Source organism: Camellia sinensis, chromosome 2, assembly GCF_055761805.1.
Source record: "Camellia sinensis isolate YWXY chromosome 2, ASM5576180v1, whole genome shotgun sequence".
NCBI classification, from domain to species: domain Eukaryota; kingdom Viridiplantae; phylum Streptophyta; class Magnoliopsida; order Ericales; family Theaceae; genus Camellia; species Camellia sinensis.
In genome coordinates this window covers 208,107,029-208,134,014 of record NC_138962.1, presented here as the reverse complement: position 1 = coordinate 208,134,014, position 26,986 = coordinate 208,107,029, and the positions used below count along the sequence as shown (strand labels likewise).

General features: G+C 36.0%; 2 protein-coding genes across 2 annotated transcripts; both read left to right on the top strand.

The window, feature by feature from the left end:
- Positions 1-5,201: 5,201 nt before the first annotated feature.
- On the top strand, positions 5,202-6,356 carry LOC114299694 (putative disease resistance RPP13-like protein 1). Its single transcript, XM_028244491.2, has one exon. The coding sequence runs from the start codon at positions 5,202-5,204 to the stop codon at positions 6,354-6,356; it is 1,155 nt and encodes a 384-aa protein (XP_028100292.2).
- Positions 6,357-6,541: 185 nt separating this feature from the next.
- On the top strand, positions 6,542-8,636 carry LOC114257773 (uncharacterized). Its single transcript, XM_082913381.1, has 2 exons — positions 6,542-7,179; positions 7,655-8,636. The coding sequence occupies exons 1-2, from the start codon at positions 6,542-6,544 to the stop codon at positions 8,634-8,636; spliced, it is 1,620 nt and encodes a 539-aa protein (XP_082769507.1).
- The last annotated feature ends 18,350 nt before the right edge of the window (positions 8,637-26,986 follow it).

The window sequence follows — 26,986 nt, the reverse complement described above, 5'->3', positions numbered from 1 at the left end:
AGTTCAAGAAATTTTGTGCAGAAAGTGGAATTAGAATGGAGAAGACTGTTCGAAAGACACCTCAGCAGAATGGCATTGCAGAACGCATAAATAAAACTCTAAATGAACATGCTAGAAGTATGAGGATACATGCTGGATTACCAAAAGATATTTTGGGCAGATGCAGTTAACACGACAGCATGACTGATTAACCGTGGTCCATTTGTTCCATTGGATGGAGAGTTAGCGGAAGAAGCTTGGAGCGGTAAAGAGGTAAATCTTTCTTTTTTGAAGGTATTTGGCTGTGTTTCATATGTGCATATAGATTCTGCTGATAGAAGTAAACTTGATTCGAAATCTGTTAAATGTATTTTTATTGGGTATAGCATTGATCAATTTGGTTATTGGTTTTGGGATGACAAAAATCGAAAAATAATCAAAAGTAGAGATGTCATATTTAATGAGAAAGTAATGTATAAAGATAGGGATTAGTCTGTGTCTGAATTTGAATCTGTTACTTGTTATGAGCATGTTGAGTTAGAGGAGATTAGTGAAAGTGATTAGAATAATAGGATTCAGAATAATCCTGAAAATCTTATTCCACAAACTGAGTCATATACTCCTACTCCTAAGTTGAGATGGTTAGAAAGAGAGTCTAAACCTACACAGCGTTTGTCTTCATCTTTACATTATTTGTTGTTGTCTAATGGGGGTGAACCCGAAAGTTATGATGAGGTTTTGCAGGTTGATGATTAAAATGATTTAATTAAGTGGGAGTCAGCTATGTAGGATGAAATGGATTCACTCATAGCAAATCAAACATGGGAGTTGATTGAATTACTAGTGGGTAAGAAGGCTTTGCACAACAAGTGGGTTTACAGGGTCAAATAGGAACATGATGGGAGTAAACACTAGAGATTTGGGTACTTTCATAATTCCCATGTTGTTTCCGTGTAACCCTAATTCTATACTAATAAATAGATGAGGGGGCACCTCTTTAGGTTAAGAGAGTTGTATTTTTCTGATCATAGTGAAAACCACAATAGCCGTGGACGTAGTCCTATTCTAAGGTGAACCACGTAAATCTTTATGTTCTTGTATATGATTCGTTTTTTCTTCTTTGCTTGTTATTTCATATCTCACCGATCTTAGTTAGGAAGGGTCCATTCCTAATATTTCTTTCTTTTTCTTTCTTCTTCTCTCTTTATTTTTTCTTTCTAAGTCATTCTCTTTTCTCTCTTGCCTACTATGGCTGGTTGAAATGTGTGCATACGAGGGAGAGTGTATTGAGAAGTCATAGAGGATTGGTGGTTAAAAAGACCAAAAAGGCCTTAGTTGGGTTTGAATTAAATTTTTGACAATTTAGTTGGAATTAAATAGAATGGGAGTGGATTAGGGGCTTAAACTCAATTAATTAAAGATCTAGTTGGCTTAATCCTTATATTTGGAGACTTGAGGAAGACAACATCCCTAGATTTGAGGCTTTACCCATTTTTTTATTCTTTTCTTTCTTTTCTTTTCTTTGAAAAATGACATTTGTTGCATCAACGCTATGGCCGGCCACCCTATTCTTGTGATACAACATTTATTATTATTTATAGAAGATATTTTGTATAAAATAGTATGATAATAGGTATTTAGTACAATGGATATTAAAATAATACAATAAAAGATTGAAAATACAATAATATAAAAAGATAGGGACCAAATCTAAAATTTTGAAAAACTAAAATTTATTATTAATATATAATTATTAGAAAATAAATAAAATATTTAATTTGGGTCCCGTCAAATTAAATTACAAAGAAAGATGAAAAACTAAGTGAAAATGACAAGATTTTTAAGCGATTAATCTATAATTAGGGGATCCAAAAATTAATATAGAAGTATTAAAAAATTGATTTCTAAGTTATTGGGGATGATTAGAGTTCATCAAATACGCCCACGATGTGTTGGAGTTCTAGGGTTAAATTTGCGAGAGAATGATAAATTCAGGGGTTTTATTGAAATAACTTCTAACATTAGGGATTCAAAGGTAATTATGAAATTTGGGGTCTCACAATCCTAGTTGTTTATATATAACTTTTTCCAATTCTATTCTATTATTATTGATTTCTTCATCTACTTTATCTAATTGTTCAGCTATTTCTAATATTATTTTATATTTTATTTTGCTGTCACTTTCTTTTTCAAACATCTCTTCAAACTGTTTTAGATTATATTTACTTAACTCCATCATTTGTTTGGTTTTCAGGTGAAACTAATTCAAATGATTTTTCTGAATTATTTCTTTTATATGGGTAAGAATATAAATCTAATTCTTTTTGTTTTTCTTCAAAAATAACTATTTATTTTTTCTAGATTTTGTGTTAAACGTTTAAGTTCATTTATTATTTCTAATTGATTATTTTTAAGTTTTTTGAAATTTCTTTTAATAGCCTAATTAAGGTATTGTTTTATTATATTATTATTTGTAAAAAAATATTATTATTTAAGTTATCAGATTATACTTCTTCAATATATTTAATACTCATGTAAATGTTATTAGTAAGGTCGAGAAATTAGGCTCTGAAACCCATTTCAATTGTGGATTTGTAGATTTTAGTTTAATATTAATTCTTGCAAAAACTTTCGTTGGTAATCTACACTTGCCTTTTCTATGGTTATTTTATCTATAATACTAGTAATTCTTTAGTTATAATTTATTACGAATTGTCCACAAGCAATAGTCAAAAGAAAATTTTAATTTATTTAACTCACTTTTTAATTTAGAAATATAATCTAAACTATTTTTTATTTCAGCTTTAAGCACTATAATCAAATGCATATAATTATTACTTTTAAGATTTTATACTCATATAAATTTTCTTAATATTTTCTAAGTTTTTTTATAATTTTTTAATTTCATAGGAGTCAAATAATTGAAACTTGATGATGAGTGGGTTAGATGATGTGGTGTGAGGTGTATGAGGTGTATGCTCCAACTGCGTTTGGGCTAGATCGGGCTACACTTTTTTTTTTTTTTGTGTGGATAAGGAATTTCTGTTTTTCTATTTCTGTTTCGTTTTTTGGTTCCAATTCTCATTTAAAAAATAAAAAACAAACAAACATATACGGTATGTTTGGTTTGGCTTTGTAGAGTAATTTTGAGAAATTTTTTTTAAAAAACTTGTTTGGTTTGTAATTTTTTAAAAATAATTTTCAAAACTACTTTCTCTCTCTTACACATCAATCAATCAATTTTTCTCTCTCCTCTCTCCTTCTCAATCACTTTTTCTCTCACACATATCTACTCAATTACAACAAAATGTCAAATCATTCCAAACTCCCAAACTCCAAAACTACTTTCAAAATACACAACCAAACAAATCAAAAAAATTTCTAAACTCTCTCTCCAAAACAATTTTTAAAAATTAATCTCTCAAAACCAAACCAAACATACCCATAAATTCTATCATCTTTTGCACAGTTTCTTGAAATAACACAAACCTCCCCTGTCAATTTTTTATTTTTAGTTAAAACTATAACCTAATGATCTCGAGATTATGATTCAAGTTATCAGTCAATTATTTTATGTATTATGTCAAAAGTTAGATACGTGTTTAATTTTTCTCTCTTAAATACATATTAATGTGTATTAATTGAAAATTATTTTTAATTAACAGAGTTAACAGAACATGATCTTTACATTTTGGGGGGAATTACATCATTGGAACAGAGGGTTTTTTTTTTTTTTTTAAATTTTATTTTTCACACAGCACTCTCATTATGCAACTCACTAACACACACCAACCTTTCCACATGATAACCATCCCCAATTCTAAACTTCATTTTCAGACCCAACGGATTAAAGAGAGAAAACCCCCACCGACTCCTCATCTTCCTCTCTTCCCTGATTTCGGTGCTTCTCTCTCCTCCCCCCCAATTTCTTTTTCCTCGTAGATAGCGGTTCCATGGTAGACAATGAATGAGCTTAGTCTGGCGATTGCAACTGGTGTATGATAGTCGAAGAAATCACAAAATCAATTGGGATTTTGTTCACCAGTACAGTACAGCCCCTATCAATTCTCCAATTTCTTCTCTGAAGCAAATATGATTTCAATTAATGGTGATTACGTTATGCATTTCGTTACCAGATTGAAAGGTATGTTGACCTTGGTATGTCGTTTCCAATGCTGGGTGTATTGTGTCATCCAGATGTTAAAAAAATTATAATATGAGAAGAATGATTTTTCTCTATTTAGTTTTTAAATTATATGAACAAAATTGTGAGAGAGAGGGAAGAAAAGAAGTAGTGGAGTGGGTAACTCCACTATTGGCCTTTGAAATTTACAATTATAATTTTTTTTGATTAATTGAAAGGGTTAAATAATATGAAATTATGAAATTCTTGTGGGGGCATTTTGGGAAATTAGATTGTGAGACACTTTTGTCAACACCAACATAGGTGTTATTTATATATATATATATATATATATATATATATATATGAGAAATTCTATAATAAATGACCAAAAAAAAAAGGCATATCATATGTTTCAATTATAATTTTTTGGTGATTTTGTTTTTGATTATAATCTATTGTGGTGTTAATTATATCTTGATTATAACAAATTATAGTTGTTATTTTGATTATAACAAAATAATTTTTTGATTATACTTTAAATAATATTGATTATGATTATAAATTATTATGTTTATTATTTTAATTATAATTGAAAACGTCTTTAATTATGTTTTGAATAATATTTGCTTACGATTCATTATAGTTGCTTTGTTCTATTATTTTAAATTTTTATATGTTGTCTTGTCTTTTGCAGGGAAGGTATATTCTTCTCTTGACAAATATATATGCATATTCTTTCTCTCTCTCTCTCTTTTTAATTATCTTTTTTTGGTTCCGATTTTTTTTTAAAAAAAGGCTAGAACAAATCTCTATCAACTACCACCATGATAGTGATACGAATTGATTTAAAATCATATAGGATTCGAATACTTTAATTGGGTTCTATTTTTTTGAACTTGCTTTTGCAGAGAAGGTGCAAGCAAGGGAGGGACATGGGGCCAATGAAACGAGACGCCTTTATTGGCTTCTTCTTCTCACAAAAATAAAGCCATTTTTGAGACTACTAAAGCTTTTTTTCACTGAAGAAAACTCAACAACCTCTCTTTGCTTTCCTTCTAATTTGTTTCTTTTTTTTTTTCTTCTGTAATCGGAAACAATGCCTATAGCAGAGATCTTTCTCTCTGCCTTCATCAAATTGTTGTTTGAGAAGATGAACTCTATAGCCTCATCAAAATTAGACAACTTTGAAGGTATTGATACCCAACTGACAAAATGGATCAATATGCTGTCACAAATTGAAGCTGTTCTGATTGACACGGAGGGGAAGCAAATGACAAACCTGTGGCTCGACGATCTCCGTGATTTGGCATATGATTTAGATGATGTCGTGGATGAGTTCGCCACTGAAGCTTTGCGACGGAAGCTCAAGGCAAAGCTGCCCCAAGCTAGTTCCAACAAGGTATGGAACCCCATCCCTAAATTCAAGCCAAGAGACATTATGTTTAATTTCAAAATGAGGTCCAAGATTAAGGAGATCACTACTAGATTACGCAATAGTTTAGAACAATGTTCGCAACTTAATTTGGTTAAGATTGCTGGAACCACATCAGCTAAGATTTGGCAAAGACCAGAGTCTACATCTTCATTATCTGAACGTCGCATTTATGGAAGAGAAAAGGATCAGAGAAAGATGATTGAGTTGCTTATAGGGTCGGATGAATCAAGTCATAACAACGTTGGCATAATTCCCATTGTAGGTATGGGTGGGATTGGCAAGACCACCCTGGCTCAGATGGTATACAACAATGAAACCGTGGAGAAGTATTTCAATTTGAAAGCTTGGGTTTGTGTGTCAGATGAGTTCAACATTATGAGAATAACAAAATTAATTCTCGAGTCAGTGACTTTGCAAACATGTAGTTTTCATGGCTTAGATCAAGTTCAAGTTCAACTAAAGCAGGCTTTGGTAGGAAATAAATTCTTAATTGTTTTAGATGATGTCTGGAACAAAATATGCACCGATTGGAATGTTTTGAAGAGCCCTTTCAGTGATGGAGCCCAAGGGAGTAAATTTGCGGTGACAACACATAATAGAGATGTTGCAAGAATGATGGATGCTGTTGAACTTCATGACATTGAGGTCCTATCAAATGATGATTATTGGTTGTTGTTTGCACAACATGCCTTTGAGAGTAGAAGTATTGATGCAAATCCAAATTTGGTATCAATTGGTAAGAAAATTGTGGAGAAATGTAAAGATTTGCCTCCGGCTGTTATGACACTCGGTGGCCTTTTACGGTGCAAAGAATGAGATGAGGAATGGGTAGATGTATTGCGTAGTAAAATATGGGATTTACCACATGAAGAAAGTGACATCCTTCCTGTTTTGAGATTAAGCTACCATCATTTCCCCCCGCATTTGAAGCACTGTTTGCTTACTGCGCAATAATACCCAACGACTATGAATTTGAGGAGGAGGAGCTAGTCTTGTTGTGGATGGCAGAGGGTTTCATTCAGCAACAAAAAGAGAAGCAAATGGAAGATACAGGAGGTGAAAACTTTCAGGAATTGTTGTCAAGGTCGTTTTTCCAATCATCAAGTACTGGTAAAAGTTCTAAATTCGTGATGCATGACCTCATCAATGATTTGGCTCAAGTAGTTGCAAGAGGTACTTGTTTTAGACTGAAGGATAAATTGAAAGATCAGGAGCAGCGCATAAATCTAATGAAAGCTCGACATTCATCTTACATGCAGGAGTGTTGGCCAGGTATGCAAAAATTTGAGATCTTCTACAAAGCCATGCATTTGAGGACCTTCTTACCATTTTTAATACCAGGTTATTTGCGATATCATGTGGCAAACAATGTTGCCCTTAATCTATTGCCAAAGCTAAAATGCTTAAGGGTGCTCAATATGAGTAGATGTTGTATAATTGAACTTCCAAATTCAATTGGATATCTGAAACATCTACGGTACCTTAACCTTTCCTACACCCTTATTGAAGAATTACCCAAATCATTAGGGTCTCTGTACAATCTACAAACATTGATGTTAAGAGGATGTCGAAATTTGAAAAAGTTGCCTATAGATATGGAAAACCTAATTGACCTACGTCATCTTGATATTGGGGATAGGTAAGTTAGCTAGTCTTGTAACACTATCCAATTTTATTGTTACTAAAAACAATGGGTTTCGGATAAGAGAGCTAGGGAACTTAATTTATCTTCAAGGGGAGCTTTCCCTATCTGGGTTACAGAACGTAGTGGATTGTCTAGATGCAAGAAAGGCAAATTTAATTAATAAGGAAGGCTTGAAAGTGTTATCAATGGAATGGAGTGCGGGCTCAGATGAATCACAAAATAGGAGAATTGACTCAACATACTACGACCTCACAAGAACTTAGAAGAGCTCCACATCAAATGCTATCTTGGTACAGGATTTCCAACCTGGATAGGAGATCCTTTGTTCTCCAATATGTTGTGCATAAGTTCACAAAATTGTAAAAAATGTGTTTCCTTACCCCCACTTGGACAATTACCCTTGCTTAAAGACCTTTGTGTTGAAGGAATGAGTGCATTAAAGCATGTTAGTTGTGAGTTCTATGGGCAGTGTGGTACAACCTTTTCCATTACTAGAGACTCTAAGCTTTAAGAACATGCCTGAATGGGAGGAATGGTATTCTTTTGGAGATCATAAGGAAGTTCTACCATTCAATCATGTTTGTAAGCTTTCCATCAAAAATTGTCCCAAACTTCTCGGAATGTTGCCTTGTAGTCTACCTTGTTTGAAAAATCTAGAGATTATGGAGTGCCTGCAGTTATTAGTTGAAGCTTCCACCATTTTCTTCCCATCACTCACCTCTATAGTTATGAATGACGTTTCTCTTACAAGCCTTCTAGTGGTCCTTGAGATGAGGAACATGGTTGAAGATGAAGTGATGTTGGCAAATGTGAGTTCAGTTACTTCCCTGAGTATTGGGATAGTTAAGAAACTCGAGCTCTTGCCGAAATGGTTTACTCATGGGCTGATGAAACTTGAAGAATTGAACATTACTAGTTGTGAAGAACTCAAGACATTGTGGAAGAATGACGCGAGATTGCAACACAACCACCCTGCATTCCGAAGTTTGGAAATTAATGGCTGCCTCCAGCTTGTTTCATTGCTTGAAGAAGATGAGGATGAAGAAAACGAAAGGCAACATCAACAACAACAAGAGGGACTCTCTTGCATAGTGAGGCTTGATCATATAAAAATAGATAATTGGGAAAAGCTGGAGAAATTGCCATGGCGGCTGCATACCTTCAATTTTCTTCGAGAGTTGCATGTCTATCAGTGTTCAAGTCTCGGCTCTTTTCCAGATGTAGGCTTTCCGTCTATGCTAAAAAAACTCGTGATACGTGATTGTAAGGCTTTGCAATCCATATTCGGGTGGATAACGCAGATTAATGATAACAACCTTGAAGTGTTAGAGGTTCATGATTGTCCATCCCTTACATGCATGATATTGTGCAGAGGTGGGCAGCTACCACCCACACCCAAAAAGGTTGAGTTTTGGGGCTGTAAAAAGTTGGAGGCACTGCTAGTAGAGTAGGGGATGAAAATTAACTGCCCATCTCTTGAGTATTTTGGGATTTGGTATTGTGATAGGCTCAAATATTTGCCAGATGCCCTTCCTAATGATAATAATCTCAGGAATCTCATTCGATTAATGGTACATGGGTGTAAGAATTTGGAGTCCATTCCGGAAGGATGGTTCCACTCTGTAACAAATCTGTGAATTTTAACTTTGTTTCTCAAATATTCTTTGTTTCTTTTATCTTCTAAAATTGCTTCTCAACCTATGAAATTGAACTCTTGAAATAGAACCATCTGTGAAGTTTGTCAATTTATCAAAATTCTTGATTAATTTCATTTATTAGTTAAACTTTTCATTGAATAATTTTTGCCATTAGCATTTTGTTGATTAGTCTAATGGGTTTGAAATATGTTCTGCTTCAAATTCTGCATATAAATCAATATTGAAAAATTGACTACATTTAATGTTTTGGGCATCATATATATATATATGTATGTATGTATATTCATGAGCAATTATGTACTTGATAATTATTTAGCAATGTCAAAGTATCAGGTGACATTGTTTCAATCAATGATGTAACAAAAAACTTTATGGGCGGAATAATGCTGATCCACCTTTGTTAAGTAGTGACAAGGGATGACCCACCATAGTTGTTTTGTATTTTCTCATTTGTTGGGAGCATCATATAAATAATGTCACATGATAGTCTGAGGCCACCTAATAATTTTTGGGCCAACCACATTCAGGTAGGAGAAGGGAAAAAAAATTACAAACACATGGGGTGTAAATGAAAAGTTGTGGAGACTTGCACCCCTCCATGTATTGGTAATTTTTTTTCTGCTCTCCCACCTGCATATAGTTCCCCAGAATTTTTCCTAATGCACCGCCCACACAGTGAAAACTAACGCAGCACGAAGACTCAAAAAATTGAGAACCAGGCAAACCCGACTTTATGGGGTTGGGTAGGTTCGGGTTTTTCAATCCTTTGATTTAGTTTTGGGTAGATCTAATAGGATTGATTCAGCTCTTCATTTAGTGCTTGCTTAAACAAAATAAACCCGAGACCCAATATATATATATATATATGTATATATTACATAAAATTATTTATATGTTGAGTTGTTTTGTTTGGAGAAAACTGATTCTATGAATAATTGCTTAAGTGTCTTAAAACAATAACAATATGGCTGAAAGCTTCAAGCTAATTTTATTGAATTAAATTGAATGAAAGAATACATCTTAAACAAGAGTAGCAAAGCTACATCTGCAAGCAACTACAATGTCACTTAGCAGATTTTGTGGAACTAAACCCTTTATTTCATGAATTAGTTATACACACCAACCATGACTCCCACAAACTAGGGATTTTCCTATAGACTAGGGAATACCAATCTCCTAGCTATAGATAATAGTATTTATTAAAATAAAAACTTAAAATTAAATCTTAACACCCTCCCTTAAACTTATTTTTGCAAAAAACAGTTTAGAATTCAAACATCATTTTAGCAACTCAATTTTTTATTTATTTATTTATTTATTTTTTTTTTTTTATTTATTTTTTTTTTTGTGTATCAGCAACAATGCAACCAACTTCTGCTAATGAACACACTCCAAGTATGCTTCTGAGCTTCTTGAACACTGGTTGTTTGAGAGGTTTGGTTAAGATATAAGCTGCTTGATCTCCACTCTTGCCAAACTCTGACTCAATCACACCATCTTGGCAAAGATCACGCAAGAAATGATAACGAACATCTATATGCTTGCTTCTCCCATGCATAACTGGATTTCTGGAAAGCTCAATGGTAGAAACATTATGCCTTGCTGCTAATGACCAAGGACTTCAAGCATTCTTCTCAGCCAGATAGCTTGACAAGGACACGAAGCAGCAGCTACAAACTCTGCTTCAATTGTCGAAAGTGTCACAATCTGCTGCTTCTTTGATGAACATGAAACAGCACCTGAGCTCATCAAGAACACATTACTAGAATTGCTTTTTCGATCATCAATACCACCTACATAATCACTGTCAGTAAAACCAAAGAAACTTTGTTTTTCACCCCTTTTGTAAAGAATTCCAAAATCAGATGTGCCCTTTAAGTATCGAAATATTCTTTTTGCTGCCTTGAGATGCATCTCAGTGGGATTCTCCATATAGCGACTAATTAAGCTGACAGTGTACATGATGGCAGGCCTTGTTGAAGCTAGATAAATGAAACTTTCAACAATTTTCTTGAAAAATGTGTTGTCAATTCTTTCTCCATCAGTATCTCCAGTCAGCTTTAGTCCTATTTCAGTCGGTGTTCCAACTGGATTGCGTTTCAGCATTTGAAACCTCTCCAAAACTTCCTGGACATTTCTTTTGAGAAACAAAATTACCAACTGCTATTGTATGACTTTTATGCCAAGAAAGTAGTGCATCAGTCCTAAATCAGTCTTATCAAACTCATTCATCATAGACCTTTTAAAATTATCATACATATCAACACCACTTCCTGTGTGAATCAGATCATCAATATATAAACACACAATGAGCATTTTACCTTCATCATCAACCTTAACATACAATGTATGTTCATATGGGCATTTTTGGAAGACTTGCTTGACAAAGTAAGCATCTATGCAGTTGTACCAAGCTCGTGGTGCTTGCTTCAACCCATAGAGTGCCTTATTTAATCTATACACCTTCTCTTCATTGCCTTGTTGCACGTAGCCTAGAGGTTGATCTACATATACTTGTTCTTCCAATTTACCATGTAAAAATGCAGACTTTACATCAAATTGAAAAATAGGCCAAGAGTTTTGAGCAGCTAAAGAGATTACCAATCGAATTGTGTCTAGCCTTGTAACTGGAGCAAACACCTCATTGTAATCAACACCATACTCTTGCTTGTATCCATTTGTCACCAGACGAGCTTTGTGCTTGTCTATCTCACCCTTCTCATTCAACTTGGTTTTCAAAAATCCATTTCACACCAATAGTTTTCTGTCCTTTTGGCAAGCCAGTCAGCTCCCATGTATTATTTTTCTCTATAGATTTGATCTTAACATTCATTGCCTTTTGCCATTTAGTGTCCTTAACTGCTTCCTCAAATGTGACAAGGATTAAAATCTGTAAACAATGCAAAGTGAGCAGTAAGATTATCATCAGAAAGTTCATCTCCACTTACAAAGTCAATCATCCAAGCTGGTTTTTTCCTTGGACATTGTTTCTCAGTGGCTGCTCATTTGTTGGAGGCGGCTGCTCATTTGTTGGTGTAGTCGCTGAAGAACTGGTGTTCATCAAAGGTGCGTTTCAGTCCTATTCTCTACATCATCAAAATCAACTGGAATTTGCTTCAATTCCTTGCCTTTTCCAGTCCAATCCCACATCTTTTTTTTCATCAAAAACCACATCCGGCTGATAACAATCTTCTTGGTGATGGTATTATACAACTTGTAGGCCTTTGAATGTTCACTAACACCAAGAAAAATACAATTTTCTCCTTTGTCATCGAGCTTCTTCCTTTTTTCATCGGGAATATAAGGATATGCTATACATCCGAAAATTTTGAAATGATCAATGAATGGTTTGAACCCAACCCATGCTTCTTCGGGTGTCATGTTTCGCACAGCTAGTGTGGGACTTCTATTGAATAAGTGAAGGCCCAAATTGACTGCTTCAGGCCAAAAACTCCTTGGAACGTTTCTCCTTGCTAAGATGCTTCACACCATGTTTAAGATTGTACGATTTTTCCTATTGGACACACCATTTTGCCGTGGTGTATAGGCTGCAATCAGTTGCCTTTTGATTCCATGTTCCTCACAAAGATTTGCAAATTCTCATGAGTTGTATTCTCCACCACAATTGGTTCGAAGAGTTTGAATAACTCTCCCAACTTCTTTCTCAACCAAGGCCTTGTAACTTTTAAATGCTGAAAAAGCTTTAGATTTTTTCTGCAAAAAATATACCCATGTTTTCCCGACTATAATCATCAATAAATGTAATAAAATACCTCTTATTACCATTGCACGTTGGATTTATGGGTCCACAAATATCGGAATGGACTAGCTTCGGCGTTTTCGTAGCTCTCCTTACCTTCCCTTTTGGAAAATGATTATGATGTTGCTTGCCAACAACACACTCTTCACAAACTTTGGATGGAGGAGTGATCATAGGGAGGCCTGTCACCATCTGCTTCTGATGAAGTGTTTTCAACCCATTAAAGTTCAAATGGCCATAGCGAAAATGCCAAAGCCATGATGGATCATTCTCCTTAGCCAACAAGCAAGCCTAAACGATCTTGATTTTCAAAGGAAACAACCTATTTGGTATCATCTGAACAACAACAATAGCACTCCTTGATGGATCACATATCTCACCTGCACCTTTCTGAATTGTTATAATGTAACCCTTATCTTGCAATTGGCCAGCACTCAACAAATGAGTTTTCAGATTAGGAACATAAAAAACATTCAAAATTGTTTCAACAAAATCAATCTTAGTTCTAATATGAATATCTCCCTTTCCCATCGCATTTACAGTAGAACAATCATCAAAACTTATAGTAGTATGAAAGTCTTCATTTAAAGATGAGAAAGAAGACTTACTAGCACTCATATGATTGCTGCAACTTGTGTCGACATACCATACATCAAGCTCAGGGTCATCCTTGGCATGAAAGGCCATCAAAATTGTTTATTCTTCCCTTTTCTCAACAAAGTTCGACTTCTCTCCTTTTTCTTTGTCTTTTGGCATCTTTGTGTAGCACACATTGCTGTAATGCCCATGATTTCCACACCTACAGCACTCAATCTTGGACTTGTCCACCTGTCCTCTTCTTTTATTCTGAAACTTGGAGTGATCATCATCTCTTCTGAAATACTCGTGTTGTCTGCTTCCATCCCGGTTGCCTCGAGCACTTCTTCCACGTTCTCTACCTCTACCTTGTCCTCTTCCTCTTGAGCTTGTGGATTCAATAAAGGTAGAAGCTTTCAAAGCTTGCTCTTTTGAGGTGCATTGATTCAGCCTCTGTTCATGGAGTAGCAAAGAGCTTTGCGGCTCATCAATTGACATTTCATCAATGTCATTAGACTCTTCAATAGAGCACACATAATCGAATTTTGGAGCCATAGATCTCAGGATCTTCTCAACAATAGCACCATCTTTAATCTTATCACCGTGGATTCACATTTTGATTGCTACCCCCATAACTCTTCCAAAATAATTAGTAACTGATTCTCTATTTTTCATTTTAAGAGTCTCAAAATCTCTTCTCATGGCTTGAAGTTGTGCTCGCTTCACTCTTGCTGAGCCCTGGTACTTTTTTTTCATGGAATCCCAAATGTTTTTGGATGTATCCTTTTGGAGAATGGTCTCCGAAATTGCACGATCAATAGCCTACAACAAGTAGTTCTTCACCTTCATATCTTTCAGCTTCTGATCATCAAGTTTCTTTTGTTGTGGCTGTGTCAGTACTACTCCTTCTTTTGGCTCAACAAATCCCGTTTCCACAAGATCCCAATAGTCTTTGGACCTGAGGAAATTTTCCATCAACATGCTCAAATGATCATAGTGACCATCAAAGCGAGGTATGGTTGGCTGGACAAAATTCTCTACTGATTTTTCAGTTGCCTTGAATGCTTGCTGCTGCAAGAGGCAAAAGCTGCTGCTTGTTTGGGAATTTATTTTTTTCTTTTTCTATTAGGCCAGTGGTGACTCTGATACTAGATGTTGGAGAAAACTGATTCTATGAATAATTGCTAAATTGTTAAAACAATAACAATATGGTTGAAAGCTTCAAGCTTCAAGCTAATTTTATTGAATTGAATGAAGGAATACAACTTAAATAAGAGCAGCAAAGTCACATCTGCAACCAACCACAATGTCACTTAGCAGATTTTGTGGAACTAAACCCTTGATTACATGAATTGGCTATACACACTAACCATGACTCCTACAACTAGAGATTCTCCTATAGACTAGGTAATACCAATCTCCAAGCTATAGATAATAGTAAAACTTAAAATTAAATCTTAACAGTTTTCATATTATTATTAAAAAATAAATACTAAGGTAAACATTGCTGATCATACCATGTAAGAGAAAAATTATGACAAATTATACTCATTCTTTTGTTTTTGTTATCGTATACTTGTATTTAAACACTATGAATTATTGTTTCTAATTGTTGGCTTGTATTATAATTTGAAACATTTTTTTGTTTTTCTTTGTGTTTTATGTTAGAATGTCCAAGATGATATGCTATAGCTTCCTTGGAGTATTGAAGTCAAAATAATGTATATATTGTCTATGATTGTTGATTTGTATTAAAATTTGGAACAATTTTTTTTTTCTATGTTTTTTTACGTAATGTAAGTTTTGGTTTTTGTTTATATGAGTTAAAACAATGGATGATTGTTTATGGTTGGCTTGTATTAAGATTTGAAACATTGTTTTAGTTTTAGTTTTTTTCTATGTTATTTAAGTTTTGGTTTGATTTGATTATGTAAGTTAAAACTGTTAGGATCAAACACACCCAGAAAAATAATCTCACACACACAGAGCACATAATATTTACGTGGTTCGGCCCAATGCCTATATCCACGGACAGAAATGAGAATTTTCACTAAAATGGAGCAAAATACAAAAATAGAGGAGGAGTATCTCACTTTCTCTACTCAACTCAAAGCTCTCATACACTTCTCACAACTCTCTCTTTCTGATACAATGCATCCTCTCCCTCCCATCTCTATTTATACACAAAGAGAGGGAGAGAGAGATACCAACCCACCAAAAAATAATGGTGAATGGTGAAAATCAACAAGGAACAACAACGTGAAGGGAAGGGGGAACAGCTGCCCAGCTCAGACTTTCATTTCTCTTGAGATGGGAGTCTTCCTACGCCATTCTTCCTTGACTTTCACTATATGCATGCATGGGGTTGGAACAACAATTCTCCCCCTCCATACCCACATGCATGACTGACTTCTCACTTGAAGTCCATCCCTGCAATGTCTCTGCAAATTTCGAGTTTGTCTCTCGAGACCACCTTTGCAAGCATGTCAGTTGGATTCTTATCTATGTGGATCTTGATCAGTTCCAATAACTGCTTGTCCATCACTTCGCGTATCCAATGATACCGAACATCAATGTGCTTCGTGCGAGAATGGTACATTGAATTCTTGCTCAGGTCTATGGCACTCTGGCTATCACAATGTACCGCGAACTTTTCTTGTTTTAATTCCAACTCTTGGAGAAACCATTTCAACCACAACATTTCTTTCCCAGCTTCCGCTGCGGCAATATACTTTGCCTTGGTTATGGATAAAGTAACACACTTTTGCAGCTTGGACTGCCAAGACACAGCTCCCTTTGCGAAAGTGAACAGAAATCCTGATGTAGATTTCCTACCATCAAGATCGCCTGCCATATCTGAATCAGTATAGCCTTCCAAGACTGGTTTAGCTCCTCCAAAGCATAAACACATTTTAGATGTACCCTTAAGGTACCTCAAAATCCACTTGACTGCTTCCCAATGCTCTTTTCCTGGATTGGAAAGGAATCTGCCTACTACTCCAACAACATGAGCAATATCTGGTCGGGTGGACACCATTATCTACATCAAACTCCCTACGGCAGATGAGTAGGGAATAGCCTCCATCTCTTCTCTATCTTTTGTAGAAGAGGGACAAGAACTTTTACTCAGCTTGAAATGATTAGCCAGCGGAGTACTGACTGGCTTGGCATCTTTCATGTTGAACTTCTCAATCACTCGTTCAACGTACTTCTCTCGTGACAGCCACAACTTCTTGGCTTTCCTGTCACGCACAATTTTCATGCCCAAAATTTGCTGTGCAGGGCCTAGGTCTTTCATGTCAAAGGACTGTGATAACTCTTTCTTCAGTGATCTCATTGCTGTGGCATCCTGCCAACGATCAGCATGTCATCAACATAGAGCAGGAGTATGATGAAATTTCCATCGGGAAATTTCCTGACATACACACACTGGTCTGCAGCAGTTCTTTTGTACTCATGACCCACCATGAACGAGTCAAACTTCTTGTACCACTATCTCGGCGCTTGTTTGAGGCCGTAGAGACTCTTCTTCAATCCGCAATCTAAGTTTTCTTTCCCTTTGACTTCAAAACCTTCTGGCTGCTCCATGTAAATTTCTTCCTTTAAATCACCATGGAGAAATGTCGTCTTCACATCCATCTGTTCAAGTTCCAAATTTAAACTGGCCGCTAGTCCCAAAACTATTCGAATGGATGCCATTTTCACAACTGGAGAGAAGATTTCATCAAAATCAATACCTTTCTTCTGCCCAAAACCTTTGACAACCAATCAAGCCTTATACTTGACTAACTTTCTGCTGCCAACTTTCTTCAACTTGAACACCCATTTGTTCTGCAATGCTTTTCGACCCTGGGGAAGTTTCACCAAATCATAAGTTTGATTTTTCTGCAAGAACTGCATCTCTTCTTGCATAGCTTGCTACCAACTACTCTTCTCCTTATGATTCTGAGCTTCTTGGAAACTTTCTGGCTCCCCCTCATTAGTAAGCAAAATATACTCAGAAGCAGGGTATTTTGACGATGGCTTAGACTCTCTTGTTGATCTTCGCAACTGTGGATCAACAGTCTCTGGTAGAGGGGATTGTGGCTCCCCCTGCTCAACACCATTTGCTTCTGGATCTTCTTCTTATAGAAATTCATCCTGCAACTCTACATCATTAGTTGCATGCTGCGGTAACTCTTCTTCATCAGTGGCATGCTGTGATGGTGAAGGGTTTGGGATAATTTCTGAAACATCATCAACTTTGGGTTTGGCTAGTTGCCTAAATTCTTCTAAGGTCTGGCCTTCTTGAAACACCACATCTCGGCTTCGAATGACCTTCTTGTTTTTCGGATCCCACAATCTATAACCAAATTCTTCATCTCCATAGCCAATAAAGATGCATGGAGTGGCTTTGTTATCCAGTTTTTGTCTGTGCTCCTTGGATACATGTGCAAATGCTTTGCACCCAAACACTCTCAAGTGAGAGTAAGAAATCTCTCTTCCAGACCATACTTCTTCTGGAATCTGAAAATTCAGTGGAATTGATAGCAATCTGTTGATCAAATAGCAAGCAACACGAATAGCTTCTCCCCAAAATGGCTTTGGCAGCTTTGCCATTTTGAGCATGCATCTAACCTTCTCCACAATGGTTCAGTTCATTCTTTCAGCTACACCATTGTGTTGTGGGGTTCCAGGAACAGTCTTCTCATGCCGAATACCGCGAGTAGCACAGTAGGCTTCAAACTCCTTTGACGTGTACTCGTCTCCATTGTCTGTTCGGAGACACTTCAGCTTCTTTCCGATCTCCCTTTCCACCATAGCATGGAATGTCTGAAAATGCTGGAACACCTCAGCTTTGGTCTTTAGGACATAAACCCATACTTTCTGTGATGCATCATCAATGAACGTCAGGAAGTATTTTCTACCACCCAAAGATTCCACTTCTATGGGACCACAAACATCAGAGTATACTTTGCTCAACAACTCTGATTGTCTTCTGGATGATGAATGGAAAACGACTCTATGATGCTTTCCAAATAAGCAATTGTCATAAGGATTTAATTTCGCATCTTTGGCAAAGGGAATAAGTGACTTCTTTGCCAAAATCTGCAATCCTTTTTCACTCATGTGACCCAGCCTTTTGTGCCACAAATTTGGTGACACCTCATCTTCTTCTGCATTGAAGCTATCTGAATTCACCTCCACATGAGTCTTGTATAGTGTGCCAATTGCCTGTCCTTTGGCTACCACCAGAGATCCCTTTTTCAACTTCCATATGCCTTTGCCGAAGTAGTTCTCATAGCCTTGTCGATCTAAGGCTATACCTGAGATAAGATTTAGGCGTAAATCGGGAACATGCCTGACATCTTTCAACACCATCGTGCACCTAACTTTGGTTTGGATGCGAACATCACCAATTCCCACAATCTTTGAAAAACTGGAGTTACCCATCTTCACTGTACCAAAATCTCCAACTTAGTACGTACTGAAAAACTTATTTTGGGATGTAGTGTGGTAGGAAGTTACTGTATCTACCACCCACTCGGTGTCGTTGTCTGACATATGGAGGCATTCTTTTTCTTCAACAGAGAATAATGCAATATCCTCTGAGACAGTAACTGCGGTGTTCCCATCTTCGGTCTTTGGCTGTCTATTGCCTTGTTTTTGTTCTCCCTTCAAGGCATAACGATACTTCTTTATGTGACCCTCCTGGCCACAATGGTAACACTTGAACCTTGGCCGGCTCGTATGTTCTCTGGATTTCCCTCTATCTTGAGATCTTCCTCTGTTGCGTCCTCTGCTTTTGCTTTTTCCTCTTCCTCTGCCTCTGCCTCTGCCTCTGCCTCAACTTTTATTTTCTGTGATGAGGGCAGGGGACTAATCTCCACCCATGTCTTTTTTTCTTGCCTCTTCACTAAATAAAGCATCTGTAACCATGCTCATGGTCAGTTTCCCTTCTAGGGCAGAGTTGCTGAGGGACACCACCAACGTCTCCCAACTGTCTAGTAAAGAACTAAGTAGCAATAGAGCTTGCATCTCATCATCCAACTCCATTTTGACAGTTGCCAGTTGGTTCACTAGATTTTGAAACTCACTGGTGTGTTCAGCAATAGAGATACCGCCTTTCAACTTCAAATTCACAAGTCTTCTCATCAGGAGGGCTTTGTTCCGAGCAGTCTTCGACTGGTACATGCCTTCTAACTTTGTCCCGAGAGCATAAGCATCAGTCTCTTGGGTGACATGGTAGAAGACACTGTGATCGATCCATTGTCTAATCTGGCCAATGGTCTTTCGATTCTTCCGCTTCCAGTTTTCATCTTTTTCTGTTGCTGGTTTAACGCCATTAAGCTCAATGGGGTCAAACAAATCTCGGCAATATAGGACGTTCTCCATTCTGGGCTTCCAAATGGCATAATTGGAAGCATTCAGCTTTATCATAGAACCTGAAGTCGATGTTGATTCCTCCATCATGCAGAAAGTGATCTCTATCTGAAAAACAGGCTTTGTTGTGGAGTCCGAACTGGTCAAATTAGGCTGAAAAGCACATCGGATTGCCAAAAGAAAGACTACAAAATTTTGAAATCTAATTTGCAAAATCTGACCATACAGATGTGTCCGAAATATTCCAAAAAGTTGGAAAGCACTATTGGATCACCCAAATCGGACCTCAATTGGCTTAGATCAAGCCAAAACAGATTGAATGGTTTAGATCGGCAGAATCTGGTACGGCTGAGAAGCACCAGATTATTTCTTCGGTTCGGCTGGCGTCGGGCTGACATCAACAGCTCTGTCAGTGGCATTGGTTTCAGGCCGGCTCGGCTTAACGGCTCGGCTTCGATCGGCTTAGTCAGCGGCTTGACGGCTTGGTCAACGGCTCAGATGGCTCCGCTTGATAGCTCACACGACGTCAGCTGCTGTCGATGTGACGTCAGCAAACGGCGGTGAGATGACGTCAGCGCCTGGAAGAACGGAGAAGACGCGTGAGTCACGTGTAGCGCGTTGAAGCGCATGGTCACGGTGTCAAGTGGTGCGTGATGACGTGTGTGGATTCGTCCGGCCTCCTTTTTCGACGCGGTTTTCACCTCTGTGATCGTCTCGTCGAGGGCTTCAAGTTGGTGTGATTAAAAGTGGATTTTGATCACTTTGATTTCTTGGCATTTCTGAAAAATACACTATGCTTTTTTCGAAAGAGACTCAACCAGCTCTGATACCACTTTGTTAGGATCAAACACACCTAGAAAAATAATCTCACACACACAGAGCACACAATATTTATGTGGTTCGTCCCAATGCCTACATCCACGGACAGAAATGAGAATTTTCACTAAAATGGAGCAAAATACAAAAACGGAGGAGGAGGAGTATCCCACTCTCTCTACTCAACTCAAAGCTCTCATACACTTCTCATAACTCTCTCCTTTCTGAAACAATGCATCCTCTTCCTCCCATCTCTATTTATACACAAAGAGATGGAGAGAGAGATACCAACCCACCAAAAAATGTCTACCCTCTTTAATGGTGAATGGTGAAAATTAACAAGGAACAACAACGTGAAGGGAAGGGGGAACAGCTGTCCAGCTCAGACTTTCACTTCTCTTGAGATGGGAGTCTTCCTACGCCATTCTTCCTTGACTTTCACTATATGCATGCATGGGGTTGGAACAATAAAAACATTGTTTAATCGTTTATCATTGTTGGCTTGTATTAAAATGTAAAACAATGTTTATGGTTGATTGTTTATGACAACATTCTTGTGGGAGTTTTGGGTAATTAATTTTTTAAGGAAAAAATCACTTTACCTTTTTTGTGGTATTGGCTATATGTACATAATCTCGCCATCATTTAAAAATAATTACTGAATAAGAAAAAGGTATTTAAGTTAATTTATTGGTTAATGAAAGTTAGTGATGAGTTTTAATTCACAAATCATAAAGAGTTCAAATGAGTTGGCTTTTGATGAGATTTGGGGACTTACTATTATGTTAGAGGTTTTATTTTTTAGCAAACGAGGGCTTAGTCAGTTAAGGCTTTGTTGCCTTGTTAAGGGGCTGTGGTTGTTTTTGCAAATGGAGGTTTTGGGCTGATGCCTTGCAGGTGTTTTGTTTCTGTTTTGTTTTGGGTGTTGATGTCGCCCCTCTTTTTTATTTTATTTTTGACAAATTTCACTTTATTCTGTTGTGGTTTGATTTATATGTGTGATTTTTCTCTCGTCATTTGGAAATAATCACATACTTTTTATGTGATTGTGGATTAAAGTGTACCGTTAGATACTAAATCTAAGTCAATAGGAAGTGCGAAACATGTGTCAGAACATAAAGAGGTTATATGTTCATTTCTAATTGTCAAGGATAAATGCATAGGAAGTAAAGTGCGTGTTAAAAGAATTGACCCCAAAAAAATGATGAAAGTATTTGTGATTTGCACAATTAGGAGACATGGATTGAGATGTAAATGAGATTGGATTCCATGTCCAATAAATTCACTAATCTATCGTTTAGTTAGTTTAGTGAAGGTTGGAGTAATAGTCAAATACATATTATTTCTAACCAAATAATTGAGGGACTATTTATTTAAGGCTAACAATCCGTTATATTACAGTCCACCCCTTATTCAATCCGTTCAAAGAAAAACCCCTACAACTCTTTATGTACAAAGGTATTTTAGTCTTTTTGTTTTTAACTATTAATGGGCCTATCGCTCCATTTTAATCCACGAATTACAAGGGAATTATATAGTTATTTCTAAGAAATAAACTCCAGGTGATTCTATTTGCACTAAAAAAATCATTCAGTACGTCCAATTTCTCAATACTCTCTATTAAATTGTTTAGGGTTATAATTTACTCTTAATACACTCTATTTTTTCACAAATTACTCTTCATGATAAAATCATAATTTGTGGTACACTCAAATAATAAACAAGTGAATTCAAATCGGTTTGGTTCATGACAAAATGTTACTTTTCCCTACGAACTGATGTTCGACGACCTACACCGCAAAGATCTCGAACTGTATCCTCCCTTCCCTTCCCTCCCTCTTCTTTTTGGTTCCTGAGAAAATGTTACTTTGTTTTTTACGCTTTCTTTTGTTCTGCTTTCTTGCAATTGAAATTTCTTGATTATATGTCGTGGATGTTGCTACAATTTGGCAAAATTGGAGGTCTTTTCTTTTGTAGTCCCTTCCACTCTGCTTTGGTAAAATTGGTGGTCTTTTTGTTTAAACTGTTAATGGGCCTACTAGTCCATTTGGTAGCCCCGTTTGGTTGTGAGAAGGAAACTATTTATTTGTTTATTTATTTATTTTGGGTTAACTCTGTAAATTTATAAATAATTAAAGGTTTTATTTAGGTGTTGAATACGGAATTTTAAATCTTTTTAATTTAGATTAGATTAGACATGTTAAGAACCTAACCAGGATCGATTTGATGAATTGTTTCAAAAAAAACACTTTTGATTATTATTCGAATTCATTGTTTGATTTTATTCAAACTTTTTTTATTTGTAAACTAATAGTTGACCTGTGTAATGCACGTGCTATTTTTAAAAAAAAAAATGTTTGATGGTACAGTGTGCAGTGTCCTTGATATTAAGATTTTATAGCATAAAAGACATTCAATATTTTCTTAATGTCTAAGGTCCCTCAACATCGATCCAGAGAAATTCTCTGGACTTTCCAAAGAAATTCTGTCCATAGAAATTCTTCCCCAGAGAAATTCTGGGAATTTCATAATGTCTAAAGTCCAATAATGTCTAAGGTCCCTCAACATTGATCTAGTGAAAATTCGATTCAGAGAATTTCTCTGAACCAAATAAATTCTTCCCAGAGTTCTCTCTAGAGAAATTCTTTTCCAAAGAAATTCTGTGAATTTCATAATGTCTAAGGTCCAATAATGTCTAAGGTCTCTCCACATGGATATAGAGAAAATTCGATTCAGAGAATTTCTTTAAACTTTCCAGACAAATTTTGGGAATTTCATAATGTCTAAGGTTTAATAATGTCTAAGGTTTCTCAACATCGATCTAGAGAAAATTTGATCCAAAATTTTTTTTTGGACTTTCTAGAGAATTCTCTCCAGAGAAATTCTTCCAAGAGAGAAATTCTGGAAATTTCTCTAGACTTCTTAGAAAATTTCTTCCCAAAGAAAGAATCTCAGCATTAACAAAAGAAAAAACCTCAAACTAGTTACTAATTTTTCAAAAAAAAAAAAAAAAAAAAAAATCGAAAAACAAGTTCTAAAAAATGAACCAAACATCACAAGATGGTAATACTGTAAGTCCACAACATAGACAACAAATCCGAATCCTTAAATAATGAATGCCAATTGAAACAACGAAGGAGATTTGTATTGCCTAATTCATTTGTCTAGAAAGCAAATTAGTCCTTTCTATAGGATTTTTCCCCCAATTATAGGTCTAAATTCTCAAAATCAAAAGTGCACCAACCCATGCAAGTCCTCGAAAAATCAAATTCCCTAAATAAGCAAACAGAATTTCATAAAGAATTAAAACCAACCAATTGATATAGAACCCGATACTAAAATCAAGAACATAATTACACATGCATGTGTGTGTATATATATATGTGTGTGTATGTCTATATATGAACGAAAAAAGTAGATAGGAACTAGCAAGTTGAAGCAGCTCACAACATAGCAGCAACCCACATTCCAAAATAAAATAAATCACTTTCAACAAAACAACATTGATTTCTTTATTACATTTACCCACAAGAACTAGCAAGTTGAAGCTACCCATGAATCAAAAAATTTCAATCAATTACAACAAAACATAATTGATTTTTTTTTAAATGTACAAATAATTTTTTTTAAAAAAAAAAGAAAAAAAAAGAAAAGTGGATAAGGATAACAAGTTGAAAGGCTGGTTTTTACGAATCAGGATCCTCTCCTTGAGGTTCCTACTTGACTTTCTACTTGCTAAGTCATTGGGCCTACTTTCAGGCTCAATTTTGATAATCCGAACCGTTTTACATGTTAAGATTTGTTGAGTATATCATACCTGTAAAAAATCAAGTTGATCGGATATCAGAAAGCATGTGTTTGGATCATCGAACTAAAAACTATTTTTAAAAAAAAATTAATAAACAGTTTTTTGAACACATGCTTTCTGATATCCAATCAACTTAATTTTTTACAAGTATGATATACTCAACAAATTTTAAAATATAAATAATTCAGATTATCAAAATTGGACTTAAAAGTGGGCCCAATAACCCAACAAATAAGAAGTCAAGTAGAAATCTCAAGTAGAGGATCTTGATTCGATTTTTACCAGAAAAGACAGGCCAATGAAAGCTATGAACAAAAGAACAGAAATGATGATGAATCCAGTATCATCACTTCCGAAAACTACCATCACCGCTAGAAATGATGGTGAATCCACGAATATATATATATATATATATATATATATATATATATATATATATATATATGTAGAGAGAGGATTTGAAAGTTGACGTGGAGAAGTGTGAAATTGAATCAAGATTGAGTGGGTGAGATATATGGGGGAGGGTGAGGGACCTTAAACATCACAAAATAATATTGTGGACCTTTTCTATTACTAAAAATGGAAGAGGGATCTTAGATTAATTTTATCAAAAAATAATTTTAATTTTAATCAGCAGTACGCAGAATGAAGAACATGGATTACGAAATCAAATATGAATAAAATTGAACAACAGAGTTGGATTGGAATGCACTAATTTAATTTAAAATACAGAAGTTAACTTTCATAATTAAAATACAGAAAATAACTTACAATTACAATTGTAGCAACTGCAAGGATCTTAATTGGGTTACAAATGGGAAGAGGTAATTGTCACTCAGAGCTCTCTTGTTTTTTCTTAAAACTGAAGGATAAAACTTGGAGCCTACTGAATGGATACATTTCAATATATAGAACGAAAAAGCAAAATAGCATGTGACTTCTTTGATTAATGAAAGCAGCTGGCATTGCATGAGGTAAAGCAGATGCTGTCGGTTGCTTTCGGTGGAGTGATTGCACGAATATGCAGCTTTAACAAAAGTTGATTGAGTGAATAGTGACGGTGAACAGTAAAAGTGAACAGTAATTTTACTATTCATCACTTTCGGTGGAACATGTGAATATATGAATCAATATAGATACAAATTAGCAGCTTTTCTTAAAAGAGTATTGATTGAAGCTAATTTGTATTTATAGGGAATCCTATGTTGATCAGGCATATGGGTCCTGAGCATCTTGGAACTCAGATCTGCCATATGAGACGGGTTGAGTGGTTGATCCTGCAGAAGATTGTGACTGGTCTGAACTATCTTCTGAATTTTCTGAACTGGTTGACTGGGCTTCAGCTTGATCTGTAATTTGCCGGGCTAACTGCAGCAACTCATCTCTGGATAACTTGGGCTTGCCCTTTGATTTAACTTTGGGCTGAGCAGGAGGTGAAATGGGCTTAGCCGTAGCTTTGGATTTTGATTTGGGCCGTGAATGTTCCTTGGGTTAGACCGGAACTGCAGGAGCTTTGGACTTAGCCTTGGATTTTGATTGGGCCGGCTGAACTGATTTGGATTTGGATGATTTGGGCTTGGAACCACTAGATGAGGGGCTTCCAAGGTTGATTGGAGGAAGACTGGGCTGACTTCCTTGGCTGATTGCAGCAGTTGGGTTCTGCGGGGCTTTGATCATAGAAGGAGTTGGAGCATATTGATCAATGGGGAATTCGTCTTGAACAATTTCAAAAATTCTGGGCACATTGAACTTAGCCCACCATTTGACTGAATGTTGACGGGTGATTATGTTACCATCAATGCCATAATGCCATTTAAATATCCAGGGGAGTTTATATTTGGATATAAAAATTAACAAAGATGGAAATTGTCTCTGATGAGTGGTGAATGGATAAACAGAGGAGAAATAGTTAACTAGTTCAATGAGATCACCGGGAAGAATGTTGGAAATGGCACCATAATGAGTCCACCATCTCAAAAACCAGGTAGGGAACTCAGATTTGAATTTTTGATCAAAGGAGATAAACCAGGAGTGACTAAAATTTTCATTTTGGTACAAGAAGATCTTGAACCAAGCATCGACATAATCATGGTAATTGTACTGAATAGAATGCCCAGGTAAATCTCGAAGCTGATAAGGAGGACCCCATTCAGCTTGGGAAACAATTCTATGGATGTAAATGGAATGATACAGAACCTTGCTAGCATAGGTTCGATCATAAATGGGTTTAATTAAAATTGATTGATGATGGATCAAAATATCTTTGTAATAGGTGAGTGTTTTCTCTGGATGTGAGAGGATGAAATGGCATCCAGAGCCAAAATGGGATTTAGCAATTTCATGGATTACTTGACCTTTAGGGTGACCGGGTTCTTTATAGAATAGATTAGTAGTGTGTGATTTGGTATAATCAGATCGGGATGACCTGACTGGGTTAGCAGGGAATGGAGTAACTGAAACTGATTGGCTAGAAGCAAAAGGATCTGTGGCCAAAGCAGATGAGTAATTAGGTCGGTAAATGTTACCAAGAACTTGGTAACGATTAATCATTTCAAGAGAGTGAGAGGGGGTGATTGACTCCAAAGAAGGTGGAACAATAATTTGATTAGGTTTACTAGAGAACGGGACCAAAGCCTTGGAAGGAGGCCTTGGGCGAGACATCTGTAAACAGAGACAATGGTCAGTAGTAAAGATTAACAACCAGAAAGAAAATCAAGATAATTTTGATGATGATTCAAGCAATTATAATTGTGAGCAAGTAAATTTCGACGGGCTTGGATCTGGTGGTAATTGATGTATTGGGCTCTTTTAGTAGTTGGT